Here is a 21097-nt window from a genome sequence, read left to right as displayed (position 1 = left end):
CCTAGCCCAAGTGTTGGGCTAGTGAACAGAATGAGGATATGCAAAAATAGAAAACCAGGGAAAATCAAAAGAAGGCATAACCAAGTTCAGTGTGAGTGTGGCTGAAGGCAGAGGTTTTCATTGTCTTAGTCATCACTGGCTGTAGTGGCGAGCTGATGTCTCATGCTGGGTAGGGAAGAGAGGAAGGAAGTGGATTTAGTGGAAAATTGATTGCATCTACTTGGGCTCTTTCCAGCTGAATCCTGAGTTAAGTACATTCATCCTGAACTAATCGTTGGGGAGAATTGGCTGAAATCTCACATACTTCTTAAAAGGAAAGCTAAGCATTAAAGGAACAATATCCTTATTGTACCTGAGTGCCAAAAGGAGTGTACTATCAGGAGTCCTACCTATTCGGCTTTCTGTCTTGGAAGCTGCTTATGGTTTGAGCTCAAGTGTGACCTGATGCAGGAAGCTGTGGCCAGTCCACCTCGGAACAGCAAGGACGGGCCATTTTGGAGGGCTCATTTCTGGCTGCATTTTGAATTGGCTGAGCAAGCCCCAGTTCATTTCAGTAATTCAGTACAACTATAATTTTCAGCTTTATTTTATTTACAGCAGAGTGTACTGGAATATTGTATAAAACAGATATCTAAGGTCCTAGCAAGGTATTGTTCAAAGTTACACAGGATAAATCTGAAGTAACTTTATTAACATCATATAATTGTCCACTAGTGTGAGCAAGAGTTGTCTCTCTGCGCAGTTCTTTCAAACTTACTGCTAAGTAATGTAAACCCAAAGAATGTGCTTCAAAACTGGCAGAATGTTTTAATACTTTGCTATCCTGAGAATATTCAGATTTTTTTCCAGCGTGTACTAACTTTTCTAAGCTTTCTTAGCACTTCTGGTCCCAAGGACCATTCCCCAGTGCATTCTTCCATTATCACAGGAAGAAAAAAGTTATAGCTGTCACTCAAGATGTCATGTCTAGGCACTGCGGATCTCAACAGTCTCACTTTATTGCAAAGATTTATCTAAAGGGAATGAGAACTGAGCACTGTGAGCTTGATTTCACAAACACGTGGGTGCCATTGGTGTTGGCTGCTGAACCCTCTCTGGATGTGACTCAGACCAGACATTGCTGGTGTGTTTGGCTTCAGCAGCAGCGCCCTTTGATGCAGCTCACTCTCAGGTGCTGACGCATACAATGCTACTGGGAGGAAGAAAGTAAACTGTTCCTGTGCAGATCCATTCTTGTTTTTCTGAGACAACGCAGAAGATAGTTTAGGGAAATTGCTCATCTCCCTTGAGGCTCTCTTGCATGTTGCCACAGGATTGGGCTGTGTCCACTCCATTTATTCAGCATACTTTCATGTATAAAGTATTAGGAGAGAAGGTGATTCTGCAGTGCGCTCCATGCAGAGATGACATTCAGCAATCTGACTTGCCGTTCCAGCTCTTGATGAGATTTCTGATCATCTGCTTCAGAGCCAGGCTAAGCCGTGATTTTGAGTTGAGGCTGAACATGAATGAAGAAGAGAATAATGACTTGCAAGAAAGAACCTGGTAGCAATGGTGAGGGGTCTGCAGTGCCCTCAGTTCAACAAGTTCACCTGGCTTTCCTCTAGTTACATTTGTCAGGTGGAGTCTCTGGTGGGTTCTTAGCTTGCTCTGAATGTCCAGGTGGCAGTAGGGACCAAACATCTTTTTTTTCTTCTTCTTTTTTTCCTTTTCTTTTCTTCCCTTAGTCTTACTGGAATGCAGTGGTTTCTTCTTGAGGATGTATTCCTGTAGAAATTATCTCCCGGGTGTTATTATAGCAGTTGGCTGTTCATTAACTTCAGGCAGCGCAGAACTCAGTGGCTTGGTCACGTCTCCTGCAGGGAGCTCATATACAAGGTATGAACTTTTTGAGTCAGGGACTATCAGTTCCACTTACATGTGTCCACTTACGTGTAGTACAAAGAGGACCTGAGCAGAGTCTCAAAAAGCTGCTAGATAAAAATACCAGTTGTGCCTGTCATCTGCATCCTGTTCATTTCCAGGTGCAGTTGAAGACCAAAGTTGCAGGCTTTGACATACAAAAGCTCTTCTCTAGTCTGGTGGTGATGACTGTACAGGCTGCTTTATTCTTTAGGAGGCAACAGAAGCTTGAGATCAGCAGAGGTTTAAACGAAAGGGAACACTTCTTGCAGCGCATAATGAAATTGTGGAACTCACTGCCATAGGGACAGCATGGAGGCCAAAAGTATAAATGATCTCATAGAGGAATTATACAAATTAAAGAAGGATTGGTCCAGCGAGGCTATTAAACATAATAGTTATGATGCAACCTGCGGTGCAGGAAGGCCTTAAGTGCTGGCTGCTGGAAGCTGAGAGGTTATTCTTGGGAACACATCAGCCTCTGCAAGCCCTGTTTCTCATGCTCTTTCCCATTGAGCTTCCACTCTTGGCCAGAGCTGGAGACAGGATACCGTGCTAGATGGATCCTTGTTGCTGCCATTGTGGTGGTTCTTACTGGAGCTTGAGTGAAAACCACCCACCACGTTGCATGGGTAGCAGCCAGCAAGGCTGCTCAGGAGGGTTGTGTCCTGCAGGGTTGGGAAGACTTGGACTGGAATAGGCTGCAGTTTGGTGATGGATTTATTTTGTCATACAATAGGCTGGCACTGGGACCCTGAGATAGCGTGATAAGACAAGTATTCTTTTAAGTCCTGGCTTAGAGCTGGAAAAGTGGAATTCTTTGCTGATAACAAGCAGGGTTATCAAGGTCTGTGGTGGAACCATGAAAGCGTCCCACAGTGGAAGCTACCCTGGGGGAAGAGCTCTACCCCCTTCCCTCATGGCTTGCTGAGTGGTGGGGAGGCCTCGCATGGTTTTTACCCAGTGGTCTGTGTTGCTTTGCCCTCTGTCTTCACTTTTTTTTTTTGCATTTGTAAACCCAGACAGCCCTGAAAAAAAAAAATCTTAATTGAAGTACATTTGGAGCTTTATTTTACCTTTCTCTGTTAGTGTGTCCACTTGCCGGCTTATTAAGAAATATATTTTAAGATACATGTTAATATATAGGCCCAGAATAGCTATTAGATCAATGCAAGCTGTTGTATTTCTGTTTTTAAATATATGCTTGGCTCATGTTTTTACAAACTCCTTTTCAACATAAGTTCTTCTGTTGGAGCTCCATGGAAATAATTTATGCCTTAACCCTGAAATTGATGGGCGGTATGGGATAGAATAAATACATAAGTGGGAGAGAAAGGAAACATCTGCCAATTTTAACTTTTGCAAATTATATGTAAGCTTGAAAGTATCTGCTAAGTTTATAATACAGTCTGCACAGGAACGCTTTGCCTGAGTACCAGAGGTCAGAGATCTTCTTGTCCCTGCAGCATTAAGTAACCTTTTGGTTAAATAACCTGACCGAAGAGTAGGAGGACAGAGAAAGGAAGAGAGAATTCCACACTAGAGTAAACATGGCACAGAGATTATGGACACCCTGCCAAGGAAGGTGGGGTTTTCCAGCAAGGTAACAAAGGATATTAGCTAGCTATCCACATAATCCTGCTGGAGACTGGCAGTTTATGTCATGCAGCTACGTTGGGGCAGGAATGCACCCTCCACATCCTCTCCAGCCAGTGGCAGTGAATGACGCAGAGTGGTCAGAGCAAGACACGTTACCTTTCTCAGTGCAGAAATGCAAGGGTTTTTGGCAGCCAAGGTGTGTTTTATGGATAGAAAGGTGTTTTCTTCAGTGCAATCGATAGCTGACACGAGGCAAAATCCTAGGGAAGATAATGAAGTTTTTCATTTTGACATCATGGCAGGTTAAAGTAAACTGCAGAGGAGAGTCTAGAGTTTACCCTGGGCTGCAAACATGTCAAAATGATAAACTGCCTTGTTTTCATCTGGATTTTACCACACGTTAGTGAGTGCATAGCAAAGACAGACTTTTTTTTTTTTTTTTTCTGGCAAAGATAGTACCTTGGGGCAGGTCTACAGCTCGTATAAATGGTGATGGCTTCAGTGATGCTGCCATGAGTTACCCCAGCTGCAAACCGAGCTGAGAGTGGTGGGAGGAGGTGGTTGGTACTAGCACATCCATGTGGCAGGAGCTGGCACCGATGCTCCGTGCTGGAGAGCAGAGCCTGGAGAACAGCCCAGAAGTGGAAATGATAATTGTATTACACAAGAGTGTACTTTTGTGAGAGTCCCAGTACGAGCTGGGCAAGGGTAATGGGGAGGAAGAACAGTGAACTGCCATCTGCCTCTCCAGGACAGCTCAACTTGAGACAGAGGATGAGAATGAATACTGACTTTGTAGCCACAGCTAATTTGCACTGAAAAGCTCTTTTTTTGGTGTACAAACATGAACTAGTATGGGAACCTAAGCTATGGAGGAATTTTCAATTAAGATTTTTAAAGTAATTTATTTAAAACAATAAATTATATTTTTAAACAATTTTTTATGCTTTCCCTGCATCGATATTTTTAAAAAGTAAATCTCCTGGTCTCTTAAAAGTGTTGGTTCATATCTTGCTATGTCTGCCTACCTGATGATAATATTTGATTAGAATTTGTTCACAGAATCTTGAATACTCTTTCCTGAAAGAATCTATGTAAAGGGAGAAAACAATACACATCCTGTACTCCACCTTCATAGGCCTCTAGCATACGATGCCACCTTTTGTTTGCAAGAGTTTAAATTTCAAATAAAATCCCAGCATTCTTTTGAAAAAAAGGAAAGGGCCTCTCCCCTGCTTAGATTGTCAAATCCCAGACTAGCCCGGAATTGAATAGGCCAAGTCAGTGACCTCAGGCAGAAAGAATGTTGGTTATTTACGTAGGGCTTCTGCTATTTTAGCAGCAAACCTTTTCTTCTGAAAGGACAATGTATACTGTTTTGTGTTTATGGCCAAGTAAAAAGCTTGTACATTTGAGATTTGCATCGTAATAGCCTCGTAACTCAATATACAGCATCCTCAAAAATAGCAGTGCAAGGCTCTGTTTTGTCTTAGCTGGTGCAGGTCTTTTAGAGGCTTTTACAAAAGTTCTCTGAAAAACTGTCCTAAAGATTCAGCCGCTTATATGTTTGCTTTGGTGGCTTGCTTTTTTTTTCCCCCCGGAGTTTTGATTTTTTTCAGAAACTAAAATTGCACGTGGTTTCTTTATGAGCGATCAGGCCAGCGCTCAAAATATTGTGATGCATCTCGAGCTAAGCTGTGCCTGCAGCTTGAAACCAGAAAATGTGTGTGTGTGTGTAATTCACACACCCAGCATTTTTCCTGAAATAATGGAGGATCTTTACAGGCATTCTGGCCTGGTGGATGAGCCTGCAATTCCAAATGGTTTTTAAAGTGTGCCTTTCTCAATAGATCGTAACCATGAGGAGCTATTGTGTGAGTAAAGCACACATTTAGGATCCAATCCTGCATTCCTTAAAGTCAATGGGAGTCTGAGCGTGAAAGGAATGCAGGATTGGGTCCTGAAACAGGGGAGCAAAATTGTGTGCCAGATTGCTTTGAAAAGAAGAATACAGCACATCCACAGTAGCCACTTTTTAATGTTTCCGATTTCAAACGGCTGGAGTCTGTGAAAAGTGGCTTCTGCCAACATGCAGCATCTTCTATTCACAGGAATTTGGCATCGATTTTTTTTTTTTTCTCCTCTATCTTAAAAACCCTGAAAGTCCTAGAAATTCACCCTTCCTTCACAAAGCCTGAGCAGTTGAGCGTTGTGAGGAGGGGCCGGGGCGGGGGGGGGGATGGAAGGTTCTCCAAGCTCAGTGGCAGGCGTCCCCTCGCAGCCTCGTCCTGTGCCCAAGACCCTGCACCACCATGGGGATGCGGCTCGGACGCAGCACCTATCAGGAAGAGGTTCTGCTCGCCTCGCTTGGTGCCTTTGTCCCTTGTAGGAGACAGAGGAGAAAAATTTAATTAACAGTTTTTCAGGGGCCAAAGCAGCCTCGGGTTCCCCCTGTTCTCCAGTGTGTGGAGTGACAGAAGCGCCCTGTAAAGGAGCTCTCGGTGCAGATAGGCAGACGTCAGCCCGAGGGAGTCATGGAGAACTGCGGGCCCAAGCGTACATGTCAATAAGGGAGAAATGGTAACAAATAAAGAAAAAGTATCGGAACCTTTCTGTTTTCTTTTGGCACATCTTCAATTTCTGGGTAGGTGAAGCTCCTCTACCAAATGAAAGAAAACATCTCCTGGGTGAAATTCTGCATCTGTTTTATTGTGAGATGGCTGGGTAGAGAAGGTAGCAGAGGTGGGTTGCTGTTACTTAATATCTTTCAATGATTTATTCCGTGTTTGTAAAACTTGGTATCTCTCCTGAAATTTAAGCTCCTGGAATCATCTGGCAAGTGTAGCTTCCACTTTTCAGAAATGGTATTTGTCTCCAGTCTGGATGTTGTGGAGAACAGATGGAATCCTGGAGGTTTCACTCGTCCTTCAGCTTTTGAGTTGCTCTGATCCCAGTTTCCCAGTCATTAACATGTGTACTTGGTGAGCGCACAGGCACTCTTCAGAGAGCAGGTCGCTCCTTGGGCGGCCAAGAAGCTGCAGCACCCATGCCAGAGCTTAGTTACAGGCTGTGGAGGGAGGGTGGTTCCCATTGTGGTGCCCTGTGCTGTCAGATGGTGTCTGGAGGCTGTACGGGAGATCACCCGGGGACCTGCCACCCCTGGAGGGGCTGGGTGATGGACCTACCACAGCCCTGGGACCCTTAGAGGGGCTGGGCGATGAACCCACCACAGTCCTAGGTTGGCACCAGGGTGTAAAAGTGCGTTTGGGTGCTCTCTGTGTGCGGGAGCGTGGGAACTTGAGGATGGCCACTGCAGACCCGCTCTGAATCACAGCACCCCCAGACCTGAGCCAGGGCCTTTTGCAAAACAAAATGACCAGGTTTGTCCTGGTAAAGTTTTCATTGAACAGTGACAGTGGCTGCAGGTGGGCAGCGGGCATGCAGGTACGTCTGCTCAGCCCAAGCTGCCCTGTGCCTGGTTTCTCTTGTACAGAACTTTGGGGCAACACGTGGGAATTTACCTTCCCTGTTGCGGTAGCTGGGAAATGCTTCAGCAAATGTTGTGGCGTATTAATCCGGCATGTATGTTTACATGTCCCTTTAGTCTGAAGGCTTTGAGAGACTGTTGCTTAAGGTGCTAAGATGAGACGGGTGATGATGCTGGTGTCACATCAGTCACTACAGAGATGGCGTCTGAAGCAGTTAACAAGCAATTAGGTCCATGTTTAACATTGCTAACTAAAACAGATATGCACAGTCCTTCGGTCAGTCAGGCATGAAGAGCCAGGGGCTGCCATGCTCAGAGAGCTGCACGAGTTGTGGACCGAAGCTTCCAGAGTGCAGAGGTTTTCACCGAGCCCCATCAGCCTTAGAACTAACTGACGACTTGTCACATAAATAGTGAGGGGAAGAAATCCCAGTGAGAGCAGCAATGCGATATGCTTTTCTCCTCTAGAAGGAGCTGTTAAAGAAGGATGCTGTGTGTATGTGTTGGTGCTGTGGGACAAGCCAGCAGCTCGTGGTGCCACATCCCCAGTGGGATCACCTGATGGCTGTGCTGGGGGCTCCAGCCAGCCCCAACCTTCCTGCCGGCTCCTGCCACAGCCTGCACTCCAGGGGGCTCTGGGGGGCCATGCCCCATGGGGGAAGTGGCAGCAGAGCCTGGGTCTGTGCTGGTGTGCGGTCAGACCCAGCCAGCATGTCCCCAGCCAGCAGGAACAGCAGGTACCTGGGTAGTAGTCCGTGGCGATAGCGCGGGCTCTTAATTAGCTCTGCTTTAACAAATTTCTTACCTTTAGCAGTGATAGTTACAGCTGAACTCTTTGATTGCACTCTGTATGGGGAGGTTTTAATTACATTTTCTGACAAAAATACAATCCTCTTGTTCCACACAGCTGTAACATTAGAAATGAGAACGTTATTAGTCATCCCACACTTTGTTCCCTCTAACGCTGAAACTTTCCCGCATGAAGTGAGGAGAAGGGGCGCATGTATCCCCACAGAGGTCGAGGTGACGAGGAGGTGGGCTGGGGTGTTTTTCCGCGCACCAGCAGCCTAGGGGCCGCGCTGGGTGTTATCTGGGAGGCGATGCCGGGGCTGCAGCATTCCCATTATGTCAGAGGGGAGCTGTTTGTTTTTAAGTAGCGTCAGGCACTGAGACAATGCAGGCTTCTCACATGAACTTGCTTACACTACAGTACTAGTAAATCATGATTATTACCCAACGGTTGCATGTTTTTAATCATCAAAGTACTTAAAATATTATAATAATGCTTGGCACTTTTCAACTTCAAAGCGTGCTGCAAACAGTAATTAGGTCTAATAACCATGCTGTGACAGTGAGACATTGCTATCTCTTGTCTTACAAAGGCGAGGGGGGGTGAGCCCCCAACGCGGTTGCATCATCCCGTGTGAGACTGGAGATCTACCACGGAAGGCTGCCACTCGATAAGCTCATCTCCCAGATAGCCACTGCCTGTGGCGGCAGGGGGGCTTTGGAGATGCCTTCCGTGATGGTGAGGAGGGGGCAGGACACTCTCGGTGCTCTTTGGGAGCACCTCCTCAAGACTGTAAAACCCTGTCTGATTCGCATTTTGTTCCGTGAGGGCCTGGAGCAGCTTTTGAAACAGCTTTGGAAAAAGTTTTATCCCATCTTGGCTTCCTGGCTGGTGTGTTTTCACCACTCAGCGAAGTGTCGTGGAGGCTGGAGCAGACAGTTGTGGACAGCCTGTGTTAGCTCTGGGTCATTTTTCCTTTTTGCCAGCCAAATCTCTGAGTTGAGTGCTTTGCTAAAGCAACAGCTCTCCTGTTCCTGGTCGTTTGGAGGAGAATTGTGCAGGAAGTAATTGCTAGGCATGTTTAAATACCAGAGACTCACAAACTGGTTAAATGTGAAAACTGATGTTAAAAACCTAGAGCTGATTCCTGATTGAATATATTTTTTAGAAGTTCCAAAAGCCTGCTTTCTTTTGGAAGTTTGTTGTGTTGGTTGCAAGCACCAGTTGTGATCGTTCCTTGGGACAGAGTAATTTCTAGCTTGCATTTAATTAACTGGTAGATTATCTACCTGAAACTTCACACTCTTTGCTGAAGCATTTGCAAAGTCTCTGCCTCCCACCCGAGGTGGTGGAACCCCCTTACCCTGGCGCTTGCTGCCCCTCAAATGTGTGGGTGTCAGCCCTGAAATCTGAAAGTTATTTGCAACAAGCATTTGTTGTGCCTGTGAGTGCATACACTTCGTTTTCTACAGTAAAACATGTCTCTGAAGACCACCCAGGGGAGAAGAGGGCTTCCCTATGAAAGCCAGTGCTGCGTGCAGGCTGGGTGGCTCCTGTCGCATCCCATGGTCCCCTGGCGTGTCCTGCTGCTCTCGTGCTCGGGGGGAAGCAGCCGCCTCCTCCCCACTGCTGAAGCCTGCTCTGGCAGCACAGCCGAGCCAAGGTGGGTCTCCAGCAGGAGTAGGAAAGCAGTGCCGTGTTTGTGAAACCCCGTGCCCGTCAGCTCCACGCTAGGCTCCTCATTAGAACTGCTCATTATTATTATAATGAGCCATCGGCAAGTTGTATCAAGTTTTGTCAGAAACTCTTGACTTTTCTGTTTCAATGTTATGAAAGCAAATAGTAACCGGGGCTTGGCTATACTCAGCCGTTCAAAGGACAGCCAAGCAGCAGGTCCTGCCTACTGGTGGCAGGATGCTGTTGCCTCATCTGGCTGGCGAGGCCTTCGACTCTGCCGGCTAAAGCACCTGAGGGCTTTTTAACTTGTAATCTCTGCCTAATGGCAGCTGCACAGGGTGGGCTGGTGCTCTGCGGGCCCCCGAGTTATTCCAGGACCTCGAGAGGTGAAACTGCCTTGTCCTGTGCGTGGAGCTGCCAGCAGGTACCCTGGGGCTGGGGGCATTGACGCTGCGTCCCCAGCAGCTCCGTCCCTCCCTGCCTGCAGCTGCCAGCTCTTTCCTCTTGACAGCAGGTTCCACACGATGCCCAGGAACTCACAGAGTTTGGTGTTTGACCATGCTCAGTGCCATCATTCAGCAAACCCTCTGGAGGGTAAACGGAACATATGTTTTTCCCTATATTTCTAAAACGCAGTATGGAGAAGCCAGTATGGTACAGCCACAGCTATTTGTGTGATAACTTGCTGTTTCTTGTTTATGAGATAATTATTGTATGATCCCTGAATGAAATTCCTCTAAGGTAAAAGGCCTGACTATCTTATTAATTATTGCTAATAATAGTAATTATCATGTGAGCAAACTGCTTGCCTGCATCATGAGTTTAGGCAAGTTGTTTCCCTAACAGGTAGCTTGGTTTTTTTAGCTGTAAAATGATGAAAATGGTGGTTTTCCTCAGTTTTGAAGAGTGTTGCGCTGCAAGTGGTGTGTAAAAGAGCTGGTTTTGTCATGTCAGCCAGATGGCTGGGAAGGGGGGCTGCCTGTGCCAGGGGGCTGGCAGAGTGGGTGGGGGCAGTGAGCGGGGCTCACAGGCTGCACGGTGCTGAGCAGGGGGCTGCCTCCCTGATCTAGGGCGTTCCTTTCCTGCAGAGATCCTTCCAGCAGCGGAGTTCAGGTTTTGTCTCTAATTTTCTCTACTGCTTCTGACCACAATGGGTGTGTGGAGAGGGTGACAGCCAGTGCTTCTCCTCCTGAAACAGCTGCCCTGGCTCTGCACTGGTGGTGTGTGTGAGCAAGGTGGAAGTGCTGCGTCAGCACGTCCAAGGCAAGTCCCCATTCTGGGTGCAGCCGCTTCATTTCTACCATCTAAAGACAAGTTGTGCATTAGTCTGGGTCTGGCAGAGCCGATGTATCCTGTAAAAAGCCATTCTGTCCTCTTTCCTTTTCTTCCCTCCCTTCTATTTACTTTTCTTTTACCTTTCACTGGAGAGGTTTAAAAATGGCTTGGATAAGCTGGAGGGAAGATCTAGAGGTGGTTGCTCCTGCATCAGTTGAGAGAGGCCCCGGGACCCCCTAATGGTTGTCCCAGCCCCCTGCCTTTTTTTGGCAATGCGTAGGATGGACCAGTTTTACCCAAGAGTCTCGGAGGCGATGGGACAGTCTCAGTGCGTTGCCCACGCCACTGGGCTCCTGGTCCCCATCAGGGCTACCAGGCAGCTAGAAAGACAAACAAGAGCTGACTCCACCTACCAGCAGTATGGAGACAGCAGCCCGTGAGATCGACAGCCCAAGAATGTGCACACAAAAGAAGCATTTCCCTCGGCCACGACAGTAAAACCGCCAGACAACCACATGCAGCATGTGATTTCCCAAAAGCATCATCCCAGATCCCAACTTCTTTGTGCCACACACTGTTTCCCAGGATCGGATCGCAGTGGCAACGTGTAAAAGGCACTTTCAAGCACTGAAAATTAATCATATTTTCCTCAACATTGTTTATGGAAACCGTGGCGAGCACTCCTGCCCCTCTGTGCTTGGCCAGCTGGCTCAGCTCTCCAGCCCTCCAAGTCAAACCCTCTGCAAAGATCGGCCGTGTTTATGGTGGAGCTGCCTTGGCAGGAGATGTCCAGGCTTATTCTGTGGCGTAAAAGCTTCAGCAGTGACCTGGGAGGGCGCATTTGTTGACCTGTAAATGCAGAGCCTCTTACCCTCCTCCTTGCTCCAGGTCTCTGCTGATGGCAGGCAGTTTGCAGTAGTAGTATAGTAGTATAGTAGTATAGTAGTGCTATATAGTGCTACTATATTGCAGTATAGTAGCCACCGTGCCCTCTGCTCGCCAAGGCTGCAAACGGCTTGTGGGAGCACCCACATGTTTGGGAGCCTTGGCCAGTGGGACCCTGGCACGGAGTGGACATGAGGTGAGTCAAGATGAGCGTGGTTTCCCTTCTCTCTCTCTGCTTTACACTGATAAAATGGTGTTGCTTTCAGTGGAGCAGCTCTGGTGTAAGACAGATCTGATATGCCGTATCTAAAAACTGGTTGGGCTCGGTGGTTTCTGAATTCCTGGTTTAATCCTTCTTGTTGGGACTCTCTGGAGTCTGTTGTGTATTTCTTAGCTATAAAGGGAGCCATCAGTTAATGATGATCACAAGCTCTGTCAATAGAGTTCTGCAACCGCTAATGAAATGGCAAATGTTCAAACTTGAAAATGAAATCTCTTGGTTTCAGTATGATTTTTCTGCCCTTCCCTCCATCAGATGTGCCTTGTACTGCTTTAGTATCGCAGGGAGCTGTGGGTGTAGCTGCTGTGGCATTGATTAATGCATTCATATTTTTAAAGGTGACGGGGGCATCCGTATGCAGTATCCTGTGTTTGGTCCTTCAGAGACAAACGTGTCACTGATGTTGATTGCAGTGGATGTGCACCTGCTGCGATTTCACCTGCGAAGAAAATTGTCTCAATTTACAAATGAGCCTTTTGCTCCCAGAATAAACATTTTTGGGTTTAGATTTCAAATTTTGCAGGAGCAGGCATGAGCTGGGTTCCATACCCTGCTCTTAGAAGTAACATCTAGTTGATAAGGAGTTTGTTGGGGCAGGATGGAGCCGAGAGCCAGCCCCCCTTGTATGTGCAGGGGCGAGGGGCTGGGACAGGCGCAGCGGGCTCCTGTTTGCACTTTGTGCCATGAACGGCCGGGTTTGGGGACGGGGCACGAAATTCTAACGGTACCATGTTTTGTCAGGGAGAAGACTACGAGGAAAAGCGTTCTACAATGTCAATGGCAAGGTGTACTGTGAAGAAGACTTCCTAGTAAGTAAGATTTCAGGCGTTTTCTATTGTTTTTTTTATTGGCTTGTTTGCTTTGAGAGACGGTTTAGTCATCTGGGGCCTCCTGCCAGCGCTGTAATTGGGAAGCATTTACCACTAACTCCATAACGGCAGGATCAGGCCCTTGGTTTGAAGTGGTGGCTACGAAACCAAGTACATAACTGTCCATAAGCCATCACAAAGTGTAAATTATGAGAATAAACACTGGAGCTGCTCAAGCCTGGGACTTGAATCGCAGCCACAAAGCCTCGCCTGCCAAGCTAGAGCTCAAAGTCAAACATCTGGGGAATACCAATCATAACGAGAGGGGAGACGTTTTTGACTGGAGCACGTCATCGCTCTGCACAATGTTGCTTTGTTGCAGGCGCAGTTTTAATCACTGCCCTGCTCGGAGTGATGTGGAGCTGCATTGTGATTAGCTAAAAACTGTTAGCCACGGAGGAGCAACTAATTTTCTCTCCATGCGCCCAGAGCTTTTATAAATGCTTTACTTTGAGACTGAGTCGTGAAAAGAAAAATGAAGCTTGTTGCTGAGCTGTGTTGTTCCAAAAATAAAATATTTGTGTAATTAAGGGTGAGGATTGTGCAGTACACAGAGAATTATTTGATAAGTGGCAGACCATTTATAATTAAGATTAAGAGGACGGCATGGCTGGGAATTGAAATTAGAGAGGAATGATATATTTTAGCTTAGAGGATGATGAATTGGAGAATCAGTGTGTTGAATTTATACCACCTTTATTTATTGAAATACCATTCATTGCGAAGCTTGGGTCTTCCAGAACGACTTTTCATTTCTAATGAATATATGACCATGGTTTTTGCAAAGGAATTATTCAAAGTATATCCCACAACAAAAATGTTACTGGCAGTTCAGAGTGCACAAATGCATTTCTCATCAATGCAATCTATAAAAATCATGGAAATTCCTTTATATTTTAGGAAGGCCATATTTGCCTTCATGTGTTACACCTTTACTCTCAGCCTACCACAGCTGGAGCCTGTTGGAAAAAGCAAATTGTTTTTTGTGTGGAAAAAGTTTCTTGTTATAATTGAAATGTGTTACTGTTTCGTTTGCATTTTGGAGAGAAAATTATTTTTTCTCCATTGCTTTTCTCAGCTCTTTCTTTCCTGTGTTTTCTGCAGAGGCATGGGGAGAGGGAGAAGAGGTTGAGTGTGAGATGGAGGGGCTCAGAGCTTTGAGATTTTTATTTTGAACTGTGTTGGAATGTACTTTCCCCATGATCAAAACCTTTCATCCAGACTTAATGACATGATTGTTGTTATTATCTTGTAATTTCAGCCTAAACATGAGAATTTTAAATCTAAAAATGTCAATCTTTTGGAGAATATTCAGTTTTCAAGGGTGGGAGGGGAAACTTTATTAGTTCTTAGACACATTCTCTAGTAGCCTTCTGAAGGGAGATACTTGCAGTGATTTTCCTAAGACTGAGGTTAACTGTGCAAATTAGTGAACTTTTGGGATGTTTAAAGCACATATTTAAAAGCCCAAACCTGCCATAGGTGTGTCTTAGCAATTCCCTGTAGCACAGAGGGATGGGGGAGACACAGACCAAGGACTCACTGCTGCGTAGGTTAGCAAAAGTCGTCAAATTGTGACATTGTCCCTGCCCGTGTTAAGCCAGCTGCTTCTCAGAAAGGGATTTCATCTTCTCTCAGCTTCCCCTGAGTGAACATCATAGCAAGAACACCAAGAATTGTCTTGTTTCCCTAATAAATAAAACAACTTTGCCTATTTTAGAGTTCTGTGAACAGAGAAGGCTGTCCAAAATTTTCATATTCCTGGGTCTTGCTCTTAACCACTTGGAAACACCAGTCCTCTCTAAAAAGAGGTGTTTTCAGTCCAAAGCTGATCGCCAAATGATTTTTCTGTATAACTGAGAATTTCAGTCTTTATGTAACTCCAAATCTTAGTGCAGCTTTATATATGGGGTAGGGTAGCAGGAAGTTAAAGATAGGGGAAGGGAAGGTGTAAAAAGAAAAATTAAATTTGCTTGAGGGTGAATTAGGCTGATCTTGTACTCTGTCCTCTGACCACTGCCATGCAAGCTTCGCAGGCCAAGGAGAGAGCACCAGCAGTTGTAACAGTCTGTGGAGGTGTCCCATAGCCCCAAATCCATAGGTCTCTGTCTGCAAGCCTCTGCCCTGTCCTACAGCAGCCCTGTGAGGAGGCGCTCCTGCCTTCCACCCTTCTCACACTGGGAAACTTGTCTCTTGGCTCCTTGCCACCTCTTTCTGGCCAGTAAGTGCCAGCAGGAGCAGAGTGGATCATGTTCTGGTCTCATTCTTAGGTAAGGGCATAAGAGAAAGATGATTTTAATTCAGGGAGGTAAATGGAGGCAGTCTACCTCATTGTAATTGTATTTCTGCTAAGAAAATACTGTCTCCTCTTGGTGTCCTTGCTCCTCCTTGGCTTTTGTTTGCCTGGGGATTGATCTGAAGGATTAGATGCTCCTATAGGTGTGGGAGCCTGGTCACAGCTCTGTGGAGTTGCAACTCCACAGCTTGTGGGCAGGTCATTTCAAATATGACACAAACATAACAGGAATTAGAAAGTGGAGCAGCTTCGGAAAATTTGGGCAGGAGATACTGTGCTGTCACGCTGGGGTCATTGGTGAAATCCGTGCAGCAACAATGGGATTGGAGGGGCCCATGTGTGCATGGCTGGGCTTGCAACAGCGGGATGATCTTTCCTGGACTCCCAGGGATGGATGTGAGGAGTCCATGTTCCATTGCTCACAGCCCCACCGGAGCAGCAGCGGTCTGAATGAGCCCCTCATTGCCCTCCCAGAAGGGGCCGAGCTCGTGGGAAGCAGCCAGCTTGCAAATGGGGAGCGGAGGGGGGGTGGCTGGAGCCTCCCCGCTACTGGGAGGAGAACCCGGCCCCTTCCCATCCTCAGCAGGCAGCTCAGGGCAGAGCTGGGGGCTCACTCTTGCAGAGTTCCTGTCCATCCCCTTTGCTGCCTCTGTGCACCCCACAGATTTGCTGCAGGTGCTTCTTCCCCATCATCCCTGGCATCATGCTGGGGATGTCCCAGGCCAGGCGAGACACAGGGGCTGCAGCAGGTCCCACTTTGGGACTGCCCAGGAACAACGATGGGCAGAAAAGCTGAACTGGTTCTTACTGTGAACCAGTCAATGCAGGAAAATTTTATGGAAGAATGGATATTATTTATGGGTTTCTTCTTACTGTAACTGTTAGAAATGTTCACCGTCCTACAGATGTCAGTATTTTAATTCTCCTGCAGTGCTGCTGTTTTCTGTGTCAGACCAGCTCCTGCTGGAGCAGTCTGAAGAGCTGTAGCTGATGGCTCATATGCCATACCTGGTTCTTTAACTTGCTCAAGACAGATCAGCTCTTTCTCTCTGTCAAAGGTGATACATGGAATTCACTGCAATATTATGTCTGATCCTTGAAGCCAAGACCTTGAGGAAAGCCATTATCTGATCCTTACAAATGTTTGGCACCTGCTGTAAGAGCAGGGCTAGCCCTCCTTGGCCAAACTGTGCCTTCCCAGGGTCGCCCAGCGCTGGTGCCAGCCACGCCGGGGTGCGTGAAACACCGCATGGGTCGCATTTTCTAAGAGAGCTCAGTTGTCACTTAAAGGCTAGCAAGTGCCAGAGAGCTTTGTCTACCAAGTTGTTTCAAAAAAATGGGTCTGTAAAAGTGTGCCATGAGGACCTGCTAGCGTCAGGCATTCAAAATCTGGCCCTTTCTTTGAAAAGTGCTTTTGATTTCTGGACAAAAGGTGTTAGAGAAATGTAGATATTATCATTCATTATGAGCAATTTCCAGTGCGCAGCCATAAAACTCTCCAAAGCGCAGATACACCCATCAAAACCTTTGGCAATAGCCGCAAGGTACATTCTTCTAGCAAATAGTTTTCCCACATGTTTGCTCTCACTGAGGGCACAGATTATCTTCCTCTGAATCAGGCAGCTTATTTTGCACATTCTTTCCAGGGAAGAAGTACTAGAAGTTTTTAGACCCACTTGTGGAGTGGTAGATGCCACATGCCACAGTCATCCTCACGAGAACAGTGCGGGCTGTCGGCGTGTGGGGTTGGGAATCGAGGGGTGAGGGCTGTACGCCCTTCCCCCCAGAGCACACGGTGCACCTCTTCCTTCTTTGCTTAGTTTTTTCAGCCTTCCCCTTCCTGCCCTGATTAGCTGCACATTCCCAAGCCATACTGGCTAAATGTAGTGAACAAATCAGCATGTAAAAAAAAATAATCCACCAATAATTCCAGTGCTGCGTGAGCGTGGCATAGAGATTGCGTCATGGATGCAATTTCCAGTAGGAGTCTTCGGTAGCGATATTGCATGTTCCTGAGTGTAAGGAGTAAAAAGAACAAAACCCAAACCCAAAACTTTTCACTGCTTTGCTTTAGCTCCAGGGAAGCTCCAGGCACTCTTTTTCATGCCACCTTAAGGTAGCAAGTCCAGGAACATACAAGCCTTGCCTCAGCCCTGTTAGGATAGTTACTGCATGAAAGGGAGTAGAACAAATGGCAGTTTAATCCTTCCCTGAAAGCTCTCAGGACACAGCCGGCTAACTGGCCATAACAGGGACACTGTTCCTGGTCAAGTGAACAAAAAATAAATGCCTTACTGTATAATAAATAATCCCAGTCAGATGTTCTTGTTCCATTTTGTTGATAAATTGCTGCATAATCATGGGTGAAGGAAAAATAGCTCAATAATTTTGTCTTTCCTTTTCAGGGCTTAAATATCACGTAAAGAAATTTAAAAGAAATTACTGTTTTTCTTGGAAAAAAAGACTTTTAAAATGTCACCAAAGCAGCCTGAATCTTAGATCTATTATTTCTCTTTTTTTTTTTCTTCTTTTTTTTTTCTTTTTGATAGGCTTTTCCTTTTTCTCTTGAGGTAACGAACATTATTGAGTGGGGGTCCAGTAGAGGTTAAGAAATGCGAGAATTTCCCTCCAGGGAGGAGATGAGAGGGAAAATGAACCTCGTGACAGATGTTAGTTACGTTGCTTAACGCACTACTGGAAGACACTCAGATGCTCTGGAAATAACCTATTACAGACATCACAAGCTGTAGTGCATAGCATTAAGGTCATCCAAAACTTCCCTTTTTAAGATTATCTCTTTCACTGGCTTATAACTTTGCCAAATTTAATCATTTAGGCTGAACTTCTTTGTGCCAGGTTTTTGCCTCCGGCTAACTTTGCTGTCATTAGTTGTTGAAAGTTTTGTCTGAAGCTGTTCATACATTCCAGTGAGTAAGACTGGAGGAAGGTCTGTCACTTTGCCCATAAATCCTCAAAGAGGAAGGCTCTGAAAAAGTCGTTTTGCTGATACCAACCCTAAAGAGAGACGTAACGCACTGCGGGCCTCTAGGAGGCTGTCGGTCGTACCCTCTCTGCCCTTCCCAGCCCGGAGGGTGGCCGGTGGCTGCGGCTCCTGTCGGGGAGAGGCAGGGGCTGAGGCTGTGGCACAGCCCCGACCCTGCAGGTGCCTCGTGAGTCTTCCTTCTCCTCTCCATCCAGCCAACGGGGGTTTTGGGGCCTTCTCTCCCCTGCACCAGTGACTGGTACCTGCTCAGGATGCTCTCCTCCTTGCTACAGCTGTGGTGTCTTTGCTCCGCAGCTGGCCGCTGCCGTGCAAAAGTTGGCTACAGAGACCATACAGGGCCTTGTCTTACATCCACAACTGTAAAACTCTCAATGATTTTAAAAATGCAAAAGGATCAGGGTGTGCAAGACTGGTAGGGAGGTGACAAGTGGCAATGGTCATCCTTTCATGGGGGAAGGGGATAGGGGAGGACCTGCGGGGTGATGGGCAGCGCTTGCACCTTCATCTCCTGTAGCACCAAACACAAGATGACCCTGACCCTAATGTGGGCCCCTGGACATGCCTGCAATGTAAATATTAATACTGAGGAGGCTATTCTTCTCAGCTAGTGCACGTGCTGTTTTCCAAGCCTGGCAGTGTGGGAAATGGCCCGTCCCACTTACTGGGGCCGTAGGAAGATGGTTTCTATTTCGTATAATGGAAGCTGGTGTCAGCTGGAGTCAGAGGTTTGATTTTCCATCTCAGCGAGTGTAAATGTTTGGAGATCCCCCTTGGGAGGTGAGCACTGGGACTAGCGCATTAGTCAGAGAGCCCATTGCTCTCGCTCTCCGAAAAAACAGACTCCGTTGAAAAGGTAAATTATTAAAGTTGCAGCTTGTGTCCATTTCATATCTAATGGTAATCACAGAGCAAATGGAATTCTAGATAACTTGTAAGGATGTTGTATTTAGGAGACTGCTATTAAAATGCATACTCCAGTCAGAGAACAGACAGACAGACATGGGTGTTTATTGATATGTTTAACGGAATGACGCAATCAAAGCTTGGAAAGGGATTTGCTGGATTATTCCTGGTGTACAGAAGCATAAGGAAGTCTGTGAGCATTTTCAAGGTGCCAATGGCTCCAGGCTGGGACAGGAGGTGCTTTCAAGTTCCAGAGGCATTGTGAATGCCGAGCGTTGCCGTGCTCCCAAATACTGTCAGCGAAAACAAAGGCAAACAGATCAGAACTCAGCGCATGAGGGAGTGAAGTTCATGTTGTTACTTGTGTGTGTCTCACTCCAGCCCCTCCCTGCCAAAAAAATTTGAATACTTCCCTTCCGTAGTTTTTCCTAAGTTTGTAGTATGCTAGTGGTCCTTGTTTTATTTTGTAAGTGAAATTGACAGTAATGGTGACCAGTTAAGATATTCTGAACTGAAGTGTTGCATCAATCCTACAGATGGGCTTAAAATTCAAATTTCAAAATATTTAGGGCTAGTCAAATATTGATTGGCCTCTGCATTTTGGACTTGAATGTGAATCAGCATGAAAAGCGCGTAGAGCTGGCAGTTTGGGCTCACCTCTCATTGCAGCACAATACTGTGGGGCTCTATCCCGTATCAAGAAGTTACAAGTCCCTTGAAGCTGGTTGAAAACGTCCCATTGACTTCAGGCAGGTCTGGATTTTCTCTCAGGAATTCATCCTGGAGGACAAAATTTAAAACTGGGGCCCGTATAACAATGTTGGCACCAAGGCCTCGAAACTAAGGGTGAATGCTGCAAACGCTGCATGGCGTGGCAAAGGGCAGGGCTGCTAATGGAAGAAAATTGGTGTTTTGAAATAGGAGATTAGTTGGAGTCCAGAAAAATCTTTCGAGTCTATAAAAGAGCGATACACAGGCAGTACCTAGACCCAGGTGATAATGTAGATAAACATAATGTGATGAAATGTCAATGTATGAGTAAGGTCTGCATTCACTAAAAGGATGCTCGGCATTTCCTGAACTGGGTTACGATTGTTAAACGGGTCACAGAAATCACTCTCTGGGCTGTGGCAAAATAGACAAGGGAAGACAAAGATGGGGTTTTTTTCTGAGATGTATCACTATGGACTGGCTTTTGCTACTGTCCCATACTTTACATTTGGTAGTGGAACGTTTGGAAGAGCATGTTACAAAGTCCAGTTGGTTTCATGCCAGATAGTCACTCCCCTATTTCCTCTTGAGATGGTGATCCAAAAAGTCACATTATCCCATTTTTCTTAGTGTTACATTGAAAAGTAAATTACAATAACTGAAGCACACTTAAAAGAACTAGAGCTCTTTCTAATTATGTGTAACTCCTGCCAAACACTTGTAAGCAGACAGCATTAATTTTTGTCTATGGGAGAGTTAGAAAAAAACCATGTGAGAAAGTGGTGTGTTTCCACTTCTGTAGTAAACGTTGGTATTAGTTGCTGTTATGTTTTGAATTGAAATCTTTCAGCAACTGTTTTGAATAAAATCCCAATGATTTTTTTTTCCCCAGGAAGATATGTTCTAATGTAGAGAGTTTCTTTTGCAGTGTACGTAATAGATGGTAGCAGTGACAATCAGTACCCTGCAGCGAGAGTATAGCGCTGTGCGATATGAAGTGCTGTACAGTGCGAATCAAGTTAACAGATTTTGGGCTGTGTGATATGATGCAGAGGTAAAGTTGTTGCTTCAGGCTTTTTTCTTGATCGTTGTCACTGCAAAGCTTCCACAGGAGTTGTTTAAGGAAGATCTAGGTAAGAAAATTGTTATTGGCTCTTTATTAATCAGACAGAAAGTAGCCTTTGCTGAGAGCTCGCACATGGGGCTCTGTGGGCGCTCCAGGAAGCAAATGGCTATTCCTTTCTCAGAGGCTATGAAGTGCCTGCTGAGGGAGAGTTAGCTGCCAGCTGGATTCCTGATTTTTGGCAGAGTTTTGTGCGTGGCCAGGCCAACTGTTACCTCTGTGCGGAACATGAAGTCCCTCCTTGCCCTACCCATGTCCTTCAAACAGAGTGAAGTGGAAGCGCAGAAGCAAGATAA

At 46.1% G+C, this 21097-nt stretch overlaps 1 protein-coding gene across 3 annotated transcripts in view; it reads left to right on the top strand.

Annotated features, from left to right (window-relative positions):
- WTIP (WT1 interacting protein) overlaps positions 1–21097 on the top strand; it is an 84728-nt gene that overhangs the window by 46799 nt on the left and 16832 nt on the right. For all 3 annotated transcript variants that reach the window (XM_063334604.1, XM_063334606.1, XM_063334607.1), the window contains one exon: positions 12637–12704. In XM_063334604.1, coding sequence (XP_063190674.1) covers positions 12637–12704 — 68 coding nt within the window. The remainder of the gene's footprint in view (positions 1–12636; positions 12705–21097) is intronic.

This window comes from Chroicocephalus ridibundus, chromosome 4, assembly GCF_963924245.1.
Source record: "Chroicocephalus ridibundus chromosome 4, bChrRid1.1, whole genome shotgun sequence".
Classification (NCBI taxonomy): domain Eukaryota; kingdom Metazoa; phylum Chordata; class Aves; order Charadriiformes; family Laridae; genus Chroicocephalus; species Chroicocephalus ridibundus.
Note: the sequence above shows the minus strand (reverse complement) of the source record. Positions and strands in the feature narration are given on the sequence as shown.